The 18,653-nt window shown below is 47.5% G+C and overlaps 1 protein-coding gene across 1 annotated transcript in view; it reads left to right on the plus strand.

Moving 5' to 3' along the window:
- Positions 1-18,653, plus strand: part of PIWIL2 (piwi like RNA-mediated gene silencing 2) — a 2,549,426-nt gene that overhangs the window by 1,148,768 nt on the left and 1,382,005 nt on the right. The window contains exons 12-13 of the mRNA XM_086944806.1: positions 7,902-8,090; positions 8,189-8,273. Of these exons, the coding sequence (XP_086800932.1) occupies positions 7,902-8,090; positions 8,189-8,273 (274 nt within the window). The remainder of the gene's footprint in view (positions 1-7,901; positions 8,091-8,188; positions 8,274-18,653) is intronic.

Here is an 18,653-nt window from a genome sequence, read left to right on the forward strand (position 1 = left end):
CATCACTCTCTCCCAGGCAGCGAGAAACTCCATCACATGGTGGACTCCGCTTCGGAATCTGTTGGTGGGAGTTCCTTTTCACCAACCCATTCCGGTGCAATCGGTGGTGGGCGACGCCTCTCTGCAAGGCTGGGTAGCAGACATGGGGTGCCTCCAGATACAAGGGCAGTGGTCAGTGAAAGAACAATCCTACCATATCAACATGCTGGAGCTACGAGCAGTCCACCTGGCTCTGAAAGCTTTACTTCCAGCAATCGTATCCAGCTCAGTCTTGGTCCAGACCGACAACACGACCACCATGTTCTATCTCAACAAACAGGGTGGTACGCGGTTGCGCCCTCTCTCCCTGGAAGCCCAAGCGATTTGGAACTGGCTGCATGCCCGGAACCTCTCGGTGGTGGCAGTGCAACTTCCAGGAGAGCAAAACATCAAGGCAGACGCACTCAGCAGGCACTTCGAAGATCAGCCAGACTGGGTGCTACACGACGAGGTAGTGGCAGACATTTTCCATCGTTGGGGTCATCCAAAAATAGATTTGTTCGCAGACGAAAACCAAAAAATGCCACGCCTTCGCGTCCAGATTCCACCGTCCAGGGATAAGGGGGAATGCGCCTTTGATGTATTGGTCAGGGACATTTGCCTACGCCTTTCCTCCCCTGCCTCTGATCCCGAAGGTGGTGTCCAAGCTCATCAGATCCAACATGCAGATGATCCTGATAGCTCCAGACTGGCCACGACAGTGGTGGTACCCGGACCTTCTTCATCTCTCGATACTTCCCCACAGAAGACTGCCTTGCAGTCCGGACCTGCTGACCAAGATGAGAGGGAGGATTCTCCATCCCAACCTTCCCTCGCTGAACTTAACAGCATGGCTCCCGAGGTCCTGCAATATGGTCATTTGAAATTGCCCCCTGATTGCATGTTCATTTTAAAAGAAGCTAAGAGGCCCTCCACAAGAGCGTCATATGCGTTTAAGTGGAAGAGGTTTTTTCTCTGGTGTAGAGAGCATCACCTTGACCATACGAAGGGGCAGGAAGATGTTATTCTTCCGTACCTTCTTTATTTAGCAAGGTCTGGTTTGAAATATGCTTCTATCAGGGTGCATTTGTCAGCCATTACAGCATATCGGAAGTCGCCTACCCAGCCCTCATTTTTTCAAATGCAGGTGGTCAAGGACTTCATACAGGGGTTGAAGAAAGTCTATCCCCCTGTGCGGAACCCTTCTCCTCCATGGGAATTAAACCTAGTGTTATCTAAGTTGATGGGGCCTCCTTTTGAGCCCATCAACGGATCCTCCTTGCAAGCATCTGTCGTGGAAGGCCGCTTTTCTGTTAGCCATAACATCAGCGCGCAGAGTAAGCAAGATCCAAGCGCTGTGTACAAAAGAGGCTTACACTGTCTTCCACCACAACAGAGTAGTCTTGAGGGCGCATCAGTCTTTCCTCCCGAAGGTGGTGTCTGATTTTCACATTAATCAGTCCATCTCCCTTCCATCTTTTTTTCCAAACCCTACGACCCCGGCTGAGCGGTCGTTGCATTCCTTGGACCTCAAAAGAGTGCTTAAAATTTTTACTTGGAGTACCAAGGGTATAAGGAAAACAGACCAGTTATTATTTTTTTTTATAATTCTTTTTATTACGTTTATAAGAAACCAAAAAATTAACAGTGGTCACATGAGCAATCTACCAGGGCGCGCAGTAGAGCATTCGTGGGATAAGTATGTGCATCGTGTTAGAGCGACAGTAGTTGACAAAACTAAACAGTTAAATCTCAGCTTCAGGCGTTGTTTGATTGGGCCGGGGGGGCGTTGTTTGATTGGGCCGGGGGGGACACAAATGTCACCCCTGTACTCATTCCATTTATTCCATACATCCCCCCATTTCTGGGGGCATCCCCGGGATACATAAACAGTTCTTTCTCGTAGCATGCACCAATCCATGTCCCGCTTCCATTCCGCTAGACGCGGAGACGTGTCCGCCCCCCCACAGTCTTGCAATGTTACATTTTGCCAAAATCTGGCCAAGTGTGACCCACAATTTGCCTCTAGCTGATAGGTCCGTTGGTTCCCAGATATTCAGTATGCATCGCTTCGCCTCTGGGCACAAGTCCACCCCCATACAGCCTGCATACAGCGCACAACTCTCGTCCAAAAGGCCTGCAACAAAGGGCATTCCCATATCATGTGGAAAAAGGAGCCAATCATTCCACACCTCCTCCTACATCTGTCATCCTCAACCCTGCCCATAGCCTTTAGCCTGGTGATGGCGATATAGACCCTGAGCAGGATTTTCAACTGAACGAGTCGAAGCCTGGATGAAATAGCCACCTCTCTAGGGGATGCTAGTGCGGATCTCCACTCCTCTTCTTCAATAATCAACCCATCTGCCTCCCACCTCCCCCTAAGGCCCTGCAGTAAGTCGGGGAGATTATTTATCAGTTTCTTATAGGTGAGTGAGATTGCATGCTCAGACAGGTATCCGTCCAGTAGTCTATCCTCTAGGGGGGAGGCTGGTGGGGGCATTGTACAGCGACAGACCAGTTATTTGTCAATTATGGTGCCATGAGAACGGGCTTCCCAGCAGCTAAGAGATCCATTTCCAGATGGATCGTATCTTACATTAACTTGGCTTATCAACTAGCGAAAAGGCCCTTACTGCTGTCGCCTAAAGCGCACTCCACTAGGGGGAAGGCGGTCACAGTGTTGTTCTTGCAGGATTTCTCCATGTCAGAGATTTGCAAGGCTGCGACCTGGAGATCGGTTCATACCTTTACAAGGCACTACTGCCTAAAATCCGATTCCAGGGCTGATACTCAAGTACGCCAGGTCTCCTTGAGGAATCTGTTTGGATAGCCAACTATCTGTCTATGCTTAGTCCTTCTAAGCTTGTTGGTTATATTACTGTTTTGCTCCTTTGCCCGCAGGGAGATGAGGTGAGGCTCGCTACTCTATTCTAATGCTTATGACTATTGATGAGGATCCCCTGAAAGAGAAGGATTAGTTACTTACGCGTTATCCTAGTTCTCTTCCAGGGGTATCCTCATCAAAGTCATAAGCAACCCTCCCGCCTCCTTGGGCAAAGGACTTTTTTTTGTGGAAATATTGTTCATTCTTTGTGCCATGGCTTTATTCAGTCTCTGCAAAGATCAACTGACCCAACTGTCACCCCTGAGGCATGATGGGAAGCTGGGGGTCATGAGTGCCTTAAAGGCACGGTGTCCGTTTATTTCTATGTTGCTATGAGTTAGCTTGTCAGTCTTTTTAGACTGGTATTTGCAATGAGGCTGGGAGCTGGATATGCTTTCAGTCCTGTATAGGATTTTCTACTGTTTGTTGTGCTTTAAAACAGTTAAAAACATGTTTTATTGGTGTTTGTTCACTTTTTCTAATGCATGTTTTTATCATGATGTGATGGGAATTCCTTACAGCATAATTCAGCTCTGATATGTACAAGACTGCAGTTGCTTATTTGTGTGTGTGTGTATAAATATATATATATATATATATATATATATATATATATATATATATACACACACACACACACTGAGGTGGCGTGCTTCTGCCTCTTAGAACGGCGGGCTACCGACGGGGTACGCCGGCCCCTCAATATACACACACTCCTGGTTTACAATCCTTCATTGATGAAAAAACCCAGAGTCAGAGCCCCAATTCAGTGAACAGTGCTTTCAGATTTTAATCGGCAAGGAAAAACACCCAAAAGTGTTTCGAGATCAGCCGATCTCTTGCTCACGGGTGGAGTTTACCAGTACCATCCTTCTTTTAAAGTTACATGCTATGATTTAGGTTTTACCACGTGATCAATAGACATAAAGAAAACATTCAGTTAATGCAATGTCGCTTAATAATGTTTAAATAAACGTTTCATGTAAACATTAATGTCATGTTACTGTCCAGAAACGGAAAACATACAGTGGAAGTCACATTTCCAATGGCAACCGTATTTACAAGGCAACAAATAAACTCAAGGCATATTAATTGTTCAAAAAAGTCCTTGTTGCAGCCATGTGAAAGTTTTCCAATGCCATCCTGCTCGGGCTATTAGTTCCCTGGCAACAATTGCTAGTTTAGTGTTTATGCACACAAACAGCCAACATATAGTCCTTGGTTATAGGTATCGCCCCAGTGGGCTTGGGCCGCATAGCTCAATCACGCCATTAATGGTGACTTCAAAAATTCAGCCCAAGTGGGCAAAATCACAATAGTGTTCAAATTCCTGCAAGAAAGAGAAAATAGGACATTGCTATGTGTACCAATTGTTTCTTAGCAGATAAGTGTTTTCATTAAAAACATATTAAAATACCAGAATTCAGTTACCTAAGAAGCAGCATCTACTCTATACACCATATGTGACTCATATCAATTTTGGAGGTGAATTGCTAACTCCTCCCCCAAATTGTGTCCTACAGGCTGCATTGTGTTGTACATTATAATGTACTTCAATTCCAGTTTTCTCAACTCCAACCACCTGTTCCCTCCCCTCTCATTGCTCTCAACGCTGTCCAGGACATAGAATTTCATCAAGTTAGGATTCTTATTGTGCTCCTCGGCAAAATGCCTGGCTACGGGGTATTGTTGATTCCCATTCCTGATGGCTCTTTGATGTTCCAAAATTCTCAGCTTGGCTTGTTTAGTAGTGCACCCTATATAAAATTTGTTGCACGGACATTCCAGTGCATAGATAACATATTCAGTAGTGCAACTGAGATGTTTTGTGATCTCATGTGCACAGCGCTCTTTAGACAGTTGTATTGTTTTGCAATTGTTACTGTATTTGCAGGCCGTACATCTGCGACATGAATACAATCCTTGTATTGTGTTTGATCTGTGACTCTCTTTTAACAGTGTGGTACTCAATACATCCTTTAAGGATTTAGCCTTCCTGAAGGTCAATGAGGGAATGTCATGAATGAATTCTTTTACATCCTTGTCTAATTTAAGTGTGTCCCAATATTTGCCTAAACATTTACGTAACTTCCATGATTGGCAATTATAATTGGTGATGAATCGTATTCTGTCACCTTTTTTATGTTGTTTAGGGATCAGCAGATCATTTCTGTCCATGGTATTAACTCTTGCTACTGCTTGCTGGATCACCTTTTGACTGTAACCCCTCTCTGAGAACCGATCCACCATTATCTTGCTCTCTCTGGAAAAACTTTCAACCGAGCTGCAGTTTCTTTTGGCTCTAATCAGCTCGCCTACTGGTATACTGCGTATTAGGCTAGGAGGGTGACAACAACCCGCATGAAGGAGACTATTCCATGCGGTAGATTTCCGAAATAAGGAACTGTTTAAAGTTCCCTCAATGACCTCAAGTTTTATATCCAAGAATTCTAACTGTTCATTACTGATGACACTGGTAAACCTCAAATTAAGGGAATTCTGGTTCAGGATGGATTCAAATTCCTGTACCTGGTGGAGGGTGCCCTTCCAAATACAGAAGATGTCGTCCATATATCTTTTCCAGAGGATGACGTGGGTACTGAAGTGGGAGATCTTATTCACCACCAGCTCCTCCCACCAGCCCAGATATAGACATGCCAGGCTTGGGGCAAAGCAAGTACCCATCGCCGCCACCCCCCTGGTTTGTTTAAACATTTGTTTGTTAAAGATGAAGACATTATTAGTCAGGCAATCCCACATCATATCTAGAAGCATGTTGGTGTGTGACAAATGAGAGATAGATCTCTCCTTTAAGTAATGTTTACATGCCTCTACACCTAAATCCTGGGGAATACTGGTATATAGGCTGGTGACGTCAAAGCTCACCAACCAGTATTCCGGGTTCCATGTGATGTCTTTTATAATTCTCAGAAAATCTGAGGAGCCCCTCACATATGAGGGCAAGCTAGTGACAAAAGGCTGCAGAAAATAGTCTATATATCTGGAGGTGTTCTCATAGAGACTCCCCACAGATGAGACAATCGGCCTGCCGGGAGGTGTCTGGAGGTTTTTGTGCAACTTTGGCAATAAATAAAGTGCAGATATTTTACATGGAGGTAATTGTATTCATCATCTTCTATTAACCCCCTCGCCTTCCAATCACTCAATTTGTTCCAATATGCACGTTTGGTTACATTGTATTCATCTCTGGTCGCTTTTGCATAGTTATTATCATCAGGCAATTGCATCAAACCTTCTTTTAAATACATATCAAGTGGCCAGACCACTACATTCCCACCCTTATCACTGTTCTTAATGACTACATCAGCCCAACTCTCCGTCTCCTTCAAAGCAAGAAACTGCTGTTTATTTAAATTCCAATTCAGTTTTATATATGTGGGGCACATATATTATTGTGTTTCCGGGGTCCCGCGCATGGACGGGAATATTCTAATGCTTATGACTTTGATGAGGATACCCATGGAAGAGAACTAGGATTACAGGTAAGTAACTAATCCTTCTCGTATTATCATGCGTTTGGCTGCAATCACTGTGTACTGAAAGTTCCTATCTCGGGTACCTTTTTCACTATCTTTAATTGTTGACTTCCTTGAGAAGTTTTGGAAACATCATCACTACATTCAGAATTTGTTCTTCTCCCTGGGAACTGACTATTATCCAATTTAATTTCAAGCCCATGCATACATTAGAACTCCAGCATTTATTAGAGAAAGTGTCTTTCCCAGTAGCCATTACCTCAAACAGAAGGGCCAATGATCTTAATCTTTTCACTGAAGAACCTTAAATGGTTTGTGTTCAGTAAATTTATTGCAAATTTTTCCTCACTTGGGCCCCCCTCAACCTTTATTTCTTGTCCTGACCCCTATTACCTGGCTGAGGGTTTTCATACGCTTAAAGAAATAGAAGCACTGAGTTTATTGGAATATGGCAAAATATTTGAGACATCCAAACAGGTAGTGCTTCCACAAAGCAGTGCAACAAATATCCAACTCATCTTTAACAGAAAAATAAAGGTCCACAGTGGTTTAAGCATTTATTCACAACGTTTTTTTTATAATTTTATGATTTATTCTTTTCTATTCTTTTATTTTTCACTTCCGCTGCAGGGATTCTTGTTCAGCTTGCTACTCTTGTCTACTGTTTTTGAATATAACAAATAATCCCATGATTTGAAAGGAAACGTTACTTGACTGTAATCCTGTTTTGCCATCTTTGGATCTGTAGAAATCCCTTCCACCTCACCATGGGCCATTAGCATGGTTGAGAAGTTTAGAAGTTTGACACTGCTTACTTGCTATAACAAACTGCCTGAATTACCTGAGATGGGAAAGGCTGCAGCTTTGGGAATTTGTAAAGATTCACTAAGCCTAAGTTAGAGTCTACATATACCTTGTTTTTCCCTTGATTTTTCACTGTAATAAATGTTAAAACCAGAGGTATTTTATTGCTGATTTGGTTAATTGATTTGCTTGTTACAAACAGATATAAAATGTTGCTTCCTGTATCGTAGTTTTTTAAATAAACATTTTCATTTTTCTTTTATTTGACTTATAATGCATTATAAACGTGTAATGGGAATCCAGCAGGTGTCCAGAATTATTATTTTGTGTATGGAAGTATTCAGAGACAATACCATGAATGGTAATCAATGACTTTACTTAACATTTCCTACTTTGCCTCTGTGGTATTTTCAGTCACTTAAGTGATATTTTCAGCACAAATGGCCTGAAACATCACACATGCTATATTTTGGGCTGTATTTTGGTTACAAACCACGCCTCAATTCCTCATTTAACCATGCCCAGCCTCTGTCACATTAAGTTTCCATTAGTGAAGATCTGCCTTTGGAAGTTGTGTGTTACTGGAACAAATACTGTCAACCCTGTAGTGATTTGTTATGGTTTATATTGCAAAGAACTGTACCAAAGCTGGGATTGCTTGTGTTTATCTAAGATTATGTTATTGCTCACCCAAGGAATATCCTATATCAAGAAACCAAAGAGAACTTTAAAGATGAGTGCACCAAACAGTTGATTGGCAACATTGTAATTACCCGCTACAACAATCGCACATATCGCATTGATGACATAGACTGGAACAAAACCCCCAAAGAAAAATTCACCATGGCCGACAGCTCAGAGATCAGCTTTATTGAGTATTATAGGTATGTTTTACAGAGAATCAAACTTCAGATACACAGCATGCTGTTAGGATTTCTGCAAAATATTGAATTAAAGCTACATTTCTTCTTCTTCTTTGTAGTAAGAATTATGGGATCACAGTGAAGGACCAAGACCAGCCTCTGCTGATTCATCGCCCCAATGAGAAGCGTAGTCCTCCCGGGAAGGTCAGTGGACAATTGACTGTCTGTGATAGAATGTGTTAAAGAGGAGTTATAGGATTTCCAAAGGAAATAAGAAATTAAGAGTTCTCACAGATTTAATAAAATGCAAGAAACCGGAAGTGCACTTGTTTCAAGTAAATTGTAAATCTGAAAGAGACAGTTGTAAATTCCTTACCTTAGAATTTCCCCTAGGTGTCAGGCTGGATCTGAAGATTATTCTTTAGGAATATCCCTACGTGCCGGTAGGCGGCATCATTCAACTCCGGTGTCTGTGTTGTGGTCACCGAGATGTCGTTGCGGTGCCTACTTAGACGCTGCCCCTGCATGCTGACGACAGTTCTTTCTTATTCCGTGCAAGCCTAGCGCAGTCCCCTTAGGCACTTTTTGGCTAAACTTTTTGCGATGTTTTGTCAACTTCTTTTCGAGTCTATCGACTACTGGTGGATGAGGGATGCCCCAACGTTGGATCGGTTTCAAGCCTTGCCGGTCGTGTCACAAGATGATGTAGGTGACGAACCCTCACCTTGTGTGCTTGTGGTGTCTGGGAAGGAATCTACAACTAACCTATGACTCTTACAGACGCTACATGTGATTTGGAGCGTTGTAAATCAAAGGATCCTTCTCCTGTGCCTGATTCAGGGATGACTCCGCACCTCCCCCCATTTCCGGAAGCCACAGCGTACCCCTGCCCAACTTTGTCAGTTTTGCGAGGCCTTACACCTCATCTTTGCGTGCCTTCGAGCCCTGCAGAGCTGGTCTAGGGTCCCTGGGCCTTTGATTCTAGTACGCCCGCCCCCTGCACTGGGGGACCCCCAGCGAATCCAGTCCTGGATCCAGATTGATGCCGGTTGATCTCACTCGACCTTCCCTGGTGCCGATCCTGACGATGACGTTGAGGCACCGCGGCCATCACCATCCTCATCCCCGAGTTGGACCCGGAGCCAGACCGACGTTGAAACTGACGCAGGATGGTACTTTTATTCCCCTGTTCATCCCTGGGGTTTCCTATCAACCAGAAGGTGGTGATGAGGACTGGGAGGGGTCGCTGGACCTTTTAACTGACCAGCCGTAAAAACTGGACTGGTGAGATGACCTGGGTGAAACTAGTGATATGGACACTTCTCCAGACACAGGCTTGCTTTCTCCTCCTACTGTGGCTACGGAGGAGGGAGCGTCCTGTGCTGTGGTGGTGGGAAGGACAGCTGAGGTCTTGGGCCTTGAGCTCCCTCCTTCCGTGGGGGTCAGGACTAACCTCCTGACAGAGGTGCTTCAGCCTGCGGCATCCTCTTCTGAACCCCTATTGCCGTTTTACAAAGCCCTCTCCGACGTCTTCCTGGGCACCTGGTCCAAGCCCTGCACAGGGGTTCCTGTGGAGAGGACGATTGCTCACCGCCTGGCCCCCGACGATCCAGTGTTCCTCACCCAACACCCTTCCCTAGAAAGCTTGGTGGTCCAAACCTCCGCATTCCCTTCTGCCCCTCCAGATAGGGAATCCAAGAAGCTTGACCATCTTGGGAAGCGTATGTTCTCTTCTGCGTGCCTCTTGGGTTGATACTCCCGTGCCATCTGGGATACAGTTGCACAGGCGCTGCCTCAGTGCCCGTAGGAGGCCCGGGTCATTCTCTCCCAGGCTGTGGCAGATGAGAGAGACACAACCAATTTCACTATCAGATGTGGATTGGATACCACCAACTCACTGGGCAGAATGATTGTCCTGTTGGTAGCCCTTGGGCGCTACGCCTGGTTGAGGACAACTGGCTTTTCGGGGGATGTCTAATCAACCTTAATGGACATCCGATTTGATGGCTTTCGTCTTTTTGGCAACAAAACAGACTCAATGCTGGAGTGCTTCAAAGAGTCTCGGACTACAGCCAGATCTTTGGGCCTCGCTGTTCCTTCTTGCCCACTCCAGTCTGCTTTTCGTCCCTTTTGTGGCTACGGAAGGGGTAGCCAACCACGTGCAGCCTAGCCTAGCCACTGGCTCATGCATGCTGCCCAACCTCTGCATGGCCACGGTTGTTGGACCCAGCAACCTTGCAGGTCTGGGAGCCAGCGGACAGGCCAGTCCACCCTATATGCCCCTGCTGCAGCCTCCAAACCTACCTACCTAGTCTGATGTTTCAGGCCCATCAACGGCCAGTGGGCAGCAGGATTTGCCATCACCTTCTCCACTGGTAACCAATCATGTCGGACAGTTGGGTTTTGCAAATCGTCTGAAGGGCTACTCACTCCCCTTCAAGACTATCCCTCCCTCAAGGCCACTGTCTTAAGATCGCATCTCGGGGGATCATTTGGCACTTCTCCGCCTGTGAGTTTCAGGTCTCTTGGCCAAGGGAGCCTTAGAGAGGGTCCCTGCGCCAGAAGTAGGTCAGGGTTGCAATTGCTACTTTATGGTGCCCAAGAAAGACAAAACCTGTGTCCTTTTCTAGACCTCATGGACCTCAACCGTTTCCTCCGGAAGGGGAAGTTCAAAATGCTCACTTTGGCTCTGGTCCGGTCTTCCCTCGACCCCAGAGACTGGATAGTGGTGTTGGACTTGCAGGACGCCAATTTCCATAATTCCGTCTTGCCAGGCCACATACACTATCTACGGTTTATGGTGGGCGACAAGCACTTTTAGTTCACTGTGCTCTCCTTTGGCCTTAACAGTGTCCTTTGGGTGTTCACAAAAGTGTTGGCAGGGGTTGCAGCTCATCTGTGTGGATTAGGAGTTTCAGTCTTCCCCTATCTCGACTACTGGCTGATGAAGCCAAGTTTTCCCCAGGCTGTCTGCTTTCACCTCCAGACTACGCTCATGCACTCGCTGGGGTTCACTAAAAAAGTGCTGAAGTCACACCTGACTCCCTCTCAGACGCTCCCCTTCATTGGAGCTGTTCTGCACACAGTACATTTTTGGACCCATCTTCCCGAGCAGCGAGTCCGGGATATTTGGCCATGATACCGATGTTTCAGCCTCTCTCCCGGATTTCGGTGAGAATTACTCTGAGGCTGCTGGTCCTCATGGCCTCCTGCAGCCAGCTGGTGGACCATGTCAGATGGCATATGCAGGCTCTGCAGTGGGACCTGAAGTTCCAGTGGGCGCAGCGTCCGGGAAATCTTTCTGACTACGTTCAGATATCAGAGAGTACTGCAAAACAATTACAGTGGTGGATAACGAACCAGGCTTGGGTCAAAGGCAGATTCCTCTCTCTTCCCCAACCAGATCCAACAGTGGGGACAGATGCATCACTCTTGGGATGGGGCGGCCATGTGTGTGAGACGGTCATCAGAGGCGTCTGGTCTCTGACGTTGTCCGGGCTCCATATCAACGTGCTGGAGCTCCTGGCAACCCGACTGGCACTGAAGGCATTCCTTCCCTCTCTCAAAGGGAAAATGGTGCAGGTGCTCACAGACCACACCATCACCATGTGGTACTGCAACAAACATGACTGGGTGGGGTTGTGGATCCTTTGTTAGGAGGCTCTTCGCCGCTGGACATGGCTGTGGATCCCCTTTCTCCCCCTCTTTCAGATGTCCTCTTGCACACACTTTCTTGGCCCAGAAGAGTTCTGCTCTGGGGACTCTCAAAGGCTATCTTGCTGTTATCTCTGCTTTTCTTCGGCTACCAGATCAGTCATCCTTATTCAAGTCTCCTATTGTAAATAGGTACTTTAAGGGCATTACTCATCTATTTCCTCCATCTCTTTTCATAATGCCCCAGTAGGACTTGAAACTTGTTCTCACATATCTTGTGTGCTTCCTTCGAGCCTCTTCATAACTGTCCTCTTAGGCTGTCTTCCTTGTGGCCATCACCTCTGCTTGCAGGGTGAGTAAGCTTTATGCTCTGTCTTCCAAGCCCCCTTTCTTTACTGTGCATACAGACGAAGTGGTACTTAGAACAAAGGCTTGGTTCCCTCCTAAAGTGGTTACACCATTTCCTGTAGGAGTCTTATCACCTTGATCATCTCCTGCCCTGAGTGGTCGCTCCCCTGTCTCTCTGCCGAGACGCGGTATCGTAGAACAGTGCTGCATTGTGATTAACTGTGCCATTATTTTCGCCTGGAAGTTAATTTGTATTTACCTCGCTTGCTTGTACCATATCTGTCTTGTAATTGAATTATTTGCGCGATATCCCCCGGTGCCCTGCTTTGCTCCCCCCTCCATTTTGTCTCTGTTGTTGTTGTGCTCCCTGAGCCCGCCCCGCCTCCCAGCTGAGCCGCCCTCCCACTACCTATTTACAGCGCCCCCGGACCTTGAAGCGCTGTGATCCCTCATCGCTCCTGCCCTGAGTGGTCGCTCCCCTGTCTCTCTGCCGAGACGCGGTATCGTAGAACAGTGCTGCATTGTGATTAACTGTGCCATTATTTTCGCCTGGAAGTTAATTTGTATTTACCTCGCTTGCTTGTACCATATCTGTCTTGTAATTGAATTATTTGCGCGATATCCCCCGGCGCCCTGCTTTGCTCCCCCCTCCATTTTGTCTCTGTTGTTGTTGTGCTCCCTGAGCCCGCCCGCCTCCCAGCTGAGCCGCCCTCCCACTACCTATTTACAGCGCCCCCGGACCTTGAAGCGCTGTGATCCCTCATCGCTCCTGCCCTGAGTGGTCGCTCCCCTGTCTCTCTGCCGGGACGCGGTATCGTAGAACAGTGCTGCATTGTGATTAACTGTGCCATTATTTTCGCCTGGAAGTTAATTTGTATTTACCTCGCTTGCTTGTACCATATCTGTCTTGTAATTGAATTATTTGCGCGATATCCCCCGGCGCCCTGCTTTGCTCCCCCCTCCATTTTGTCTCTGTTGTTGTGCTCCCTGAGCCCGCCCCGCCTCCCAGCTGAGCCGCCCTCCCACTACCTATTTACAGCGCCCCCGGACCTTGAAGCGCTGTGATCCCTCATCGCTCCTGCCCTGAGTGGTCGCTCCCCTGTCTCTCTGCCGAGACGCGGTATCGTAGAACAGTGCTGCATTGTGATTAACTGTGCCATTATTTTTGCCTGGAAGTTAATTTGTATTTACCTCGCTTGCTTGTACCATATCTGTCTTGTAATTTAATTATTTGCGCGATATCCCCCGGCGCCCTGCTTTTCTCCCCCCTCCATTTTGTCTCTTGTTGTTGTGCTACCTGAGCCCGCCCCGCCTCCCAGCTGAGCCGCCCTCGCCCCTCCCCCTCCACTATCCATATATGACAGTTGCTCCCGCGCGCAGCGTTCACGCGCAGCGATCGCGCCCCATTCGCGCCGAAGGTGCGCCAAAGGTAAGCCCGTCTACGCCCGTCCGCGCCTGGACCGCGCCCAGCGCCAGAGCCCCTGGTCCTCGTAATGTCCACCCCTCCCGCATTACTTACGATGCCACCACCCTCCTAACCCTCAACCCCGGCCGCTCCCTCAACTGCATCCAAGCTGCTCCTGGACACACCCATGGACCCTTTTCCTGCTACTCCTGCAAGTTCGACGGCACCAAGAACAACTCCTCATCCACGAACACACAACAGAGATCCGATCCCAACCACCTACAATGCATCCTGCTCAACACCCGCTCGGTCCACAGACACGCCATTGACCTCTGGAATCTACTCGACACCATCTCTCCGGACGTCGCCTTCCTAACAGAAACATGGATGAATGCCTCTTCAGCCCCAGACATCACCATTGCCATCCCGGAAGGCTATAAGATCATTCGCAAGGACCGTACCGGCCACACAGGAGGAGGCATCGCTATCGTCCATAAGAAATCCATCCGCATCTCAACCAGCTCAGACGTCAATCTCGCCAACTCGGAACACCTTCACTTCCAGATCCACATCGACCCCAAGACCACACTCAGAGGCACCCTCCTTTACAGGCCACCAGGACCCCGCGCACAATTTAGTGAAGACATCACGGACTTCATCACTCCACACGCGCTCCCCTCCGAGGACTACATCCTTTTGGGAGACCTCAACTTTCACCTTGAAAAGAACAACGACCGCAACTCCACCACCCTTTTGGACAACCTCGCAAACCTCGGACTTAAACAACTTGTCACTACCCCCACCCACATCGCAGGTCACACACTCGACCCCATCTTCACCTCCAGCAAGCATGTTTCCTTCAGCCACACCACAGCTCTCCTTTGGACTGACCACAGCTGCGTTCACTTCACCTACAACAAGCCTACATCCAACAACCACCCCCAACCCACATTGCAAAGAAACTGGAACAAAATCACCATCGACCAGATCACCTCATCGCTTCTTCAAAAGCCCCCCGCCCACTCCTCAAACCCAGACCAAGCAGCCACCAACCTCACCCAATGGCTATCCAACAGCGCCGACATCCTAGCACCACTGAAAAAACGACAAATCAAACTAGGCAGCAAGAAGGCCTCCTGGTTCAACGATGACCTTAAGAAATCCAAGAAACTCTGTCGCTCCCTATAGAAGGCCTGGAAAAAAGACCCAACCACCAGCACCAAGGACGCCTTCAAAAACGCCACCCGCATACACCACCAACTAATCCGAAATGCCAAGAAAGCAGCCGTCAAGGACCGTCTAGATAACAACGCCCACAACAGCAAGGAATTATTCAACATCGTCAAGGAATTTACCAACCCCTCAGCCAACTCCAACGACATCACCCCCTCTCAAGCCCTCTGCGACTCCCTAGCCTCATTCTTCTACAACAAAATTGCAGACATCCACAACAGCTTCGACAACCAACCCGGAGACCAACACACCCAGTCCCCTACAGGACCCCCACCCCCCCTGAACATCCTCAATGACTGGAAGCCAATCTCCACTGAGGACACCATCCGTCTGATGAACTCCATCCACTCAGGATCCCCCACAGACCCTTGCCCTCACTACATCTTTAACAAAGCAGATTCCATTATTGCACCGCACCTCCGAGACGTCATCAACTGCTCCCTCAACTCCGCAACCTTCCCGGAAAGTTGGAAACATGCCGAACTCAGCGCCCTCCTGAAGAAACCCACAGCTGACCCCACCGAACTCAAAAACTATCGCCCTATCTCACTCCTTCCATTCCCGGCCAAAGTCATCGAGAAAGCTGTCAACAACCATCTCGCCGCATTCCTCGAAATCAACAAATCCCTCGACTCCTCACAATCCGGATTCCGAGCCAAGCACAGCACCGAAACCGCCCTCATCGCAGCAACAGACGACATTCGAACTCTACTGGACAATGGAGACACAGTCGCCCTCATCCTCCTCGACCTCTCCGCAGCCTTCGACACAGTCTGTCATAGCACCCTCCTACAGCGCCTCAAAAACATCGGAATCCAAGGAAAAGCACTGGAATGGATCACCTCGTTCCTCTCCGGAAGAACCCAGAGAGTCCGCCTTCCACCATTCAAGTCAGAGGCTACTGAAGTCATCTGCGGCGTACCTCAAGGGTCCTCACTCAGTCCCACCCTCTTTAACATTTACATGAGCCCCCTCGCGGCCATCGCACGCCAACATAACCTCAACATCATCTCCTACGCCGACGACACTCAACTGATCCTATCACTCACCAGAGACCCTAACACGGCCAAAACCAACCTACACGAAGGAATGAAAGAAGTGGCCGAATGGATGAAGCACAGCCATCTGAAACTGAACTCAGACAAAACAGAAGTCCTCATCTTAGGTACCTCCCCCTCCGCCTGGGACAACTCTTGGTGGCCAGAGGCCCTTGGAAAAGCACCCATCCCGACGGACCACGCACGGAACCTGGGCGTCATCCTGGATTCCTCACTCTCGATGAACAGACAAGTCAACGCCGTTTCTTCATCTTGCTTCAACATTCTTCGCATGCTCAAAAAAACATTTCGCTGGATCCCTACCGAAACTAGAAAAACAGTCACCCACGCTCTGGTCACAAGCCGACTGGACTACGGAAACACCCTCTACGCCGGCACCACCGCAAAACTCCAGAAAAAACTACAACGCATCCAGAACGCCTCAGCCAGGCTCATATTAGACATCCCACGTAAAGAACACATCTCTGATCACCTGAAAAACCTCCACTGGCTCCCCGTCAATAAGAGAATCACTTTCCGGCTCCTAACCCACGCACACAAAGCACTCTACGAAATCGGACCAGAATGCCTCAACACACGACTATCCTTCTACACCCCCTCCCGCCAGCTACGATCCTCCAACCAAGCCCTTGCCACTGTACCTCGCATCAACAAAACCACCATGGGAGGTAGATCCTTCTCCTACCTAGCAGCTAAAACTTGGAACTCACTTCCCACTCACCTTCGCCTTACTCAGAACCACCTAGCATTCAGAAAGCAACTCAAAACGTGGATATTCGACAAGTAACTCCCCACCCTTCTTCAAGCGCCTTGAGACCCTCTGGGTATGTAGCGCGCTATACAAATCTTTTGACTTTGACTTTGACTCTGCACCCTTCCAAGGAGAAGGAGAGATTCCACTGTCTGGACCCTAAACGTGTTCTGTTGTTTTACCTTGACATCACCAAAGATTTGACGGAGGATGATCAACTCTTTGTTGGATATGTAGGTGTCAAAAAAGGCCGGGCTGTTAAAAAACGTACCATCCCTAGATGGGTTGTCATTTGCATAAAGATCTGCTCTGCTTTAGCAAAGAAGGATCCTCTAGTGGAGCTGCATGCTCAATCCATTAGGGCTACAGCAGGAACAACTGCATTGGCACGTGGAGTCCCACTCCTTGATATCTGCCATGCGACATCATGGGCATCTCTGCACACGTTCACCAGTCATTACTGCTGGACAATTCAGTTCAGAGGGACAGCTATTTCGCCGGTTCAGTCCTCCAGGACTTTTTAGTCTGAACTTTGTTCGCAGAACCTCCTCTGGTGATTGTATTGCTAGGGTATCTAGTCCAAGGTAAGGAATCTACAACTACTTTCTCTTTCAGATGAACAAGTTGCTTACCTTCGTCTATATAAGAGACATAGGTTAGTTGTAGATTCCTTACTGCCCCACCCGTCCTCCCGCTCTGCGAACTGAATTTTAGGGATAGGGACTCACCTTACAGGGCCCTAGTTGTGGCACACCAGTGGTCAGTGTGTTTCATGGCTCTGCACTTCTGGCATAGTGTCACAACTAATGTCAGCGCGCAGGGGCTGTTTCTAAGTAGGTACCGCGTAGCGACGCCGACGACTGACTTGGAGTCCACCGACGCCTCCTACCAATGTGCAGGGGTACAGCTAGAGAAAAATCTCCGGATCCGTTCTGATGCCTGGGGTTAATTATAAGGGAAGGAATCTACAACTAACCTATGACTCTTACAGATACATTGTTACCGAAGGTAAGTAACTTGTTCATTAAGTCCAATCCTGTCATTGAATGTAGGCAAGTCACAAACCCAATGAGGGGGTCCTGCAATAACAAAGTTCTCGTAGCCCATAAACTGTATAAACTTACACATAGTAGGTTCCCCTGATAAGATTTAGTAATGCATTTTTTCATTAAAATGACCACAATAGGGAAAAAGTGTCTGTATGAGGCAATATGCTCTTTTCTATTTTGCTGTTTTGTGTTTTTTAGGTGTCTGTCCTTTTCCTCTCCACTTAACCTACGGTAGTCATTCTTCTCCTCCTCCATTAGAGGTTTCACCTCCTGCTGATGACATACATGGTTGAGGACACAACAGTGATAAACTGGGCTGCTAAGAAGATCAACATTGAAGCTGGTTTCCCATATCATTTTTGAAATGCTGTTTCCAAAGACCCAAGCCAGACCAGTGGCTACCGTAATCCCTGGCTTCCAGTACCTTTTAATGTACAATCTTCTTACTCCTTTCTTTCCGTCCAGGGCAAAGAAGACTGTGGATAACGTATAAAGTGACTCAATCAGACCATTCCTTGCTTCAGGCTGTTCTGCTACTAGATTTCTTTTTGGCTGTGTAGAAGTGTTATGAAGTGGTGATGAAATATGATGGGTTCCACTTCCTTTTTCCTCTGAGAAGGACAATCGGAAAATGCACTCCATTGGAAAATAAATTATCAATCTGCAGCATCATTATTTAGAACTGTTAAGCACTCTTGTGCATGTATACAAGAGTTTGCTGGGATTCTATGTAAAGTGAGGAGATCTACTTAAAAATGTTCGAGAGATATTGCCTTGTTCTCTTGCTAAGACGTTCCTTTTCACTTATGTTGATATCTCGAATAAAGCAGAAGCCAGCTAACATTAATTTTGCAATGCTCAAGTTGGAGAGTGTAGAGAAAGCTACAGGATCTCTATTTGGTCAGGGGCAAGCCCTTCTCCTTACCCCACTCAGAGCGAACTCCAGTCGTGGATGCATCACTGCTTGTTTGGAGAGTCCATCTGAGAGCGGTGGATATCAAAGGCCTCTGGTCTTGGCGGAAACCCAACTCCACATCAATTTGTTGAAGTTAAGGGCAATTCAGTTGGCGTTGAAGGCCTTCCTGC

Source organism: Lissotriton vulgaris, chromosome 11 (assembly GCF_964263255.1).
Source record: "Lissotriton vulgaris chromosome 11, aLisVul1.2, whole genome shotgun sequence".
Taxonomy (NCBI): Eukaryota; Metazoa; Chordata; class Amphibia; order Caudata; family Salamandridae; genus Lissotriton; species Lissotriton vulgaris.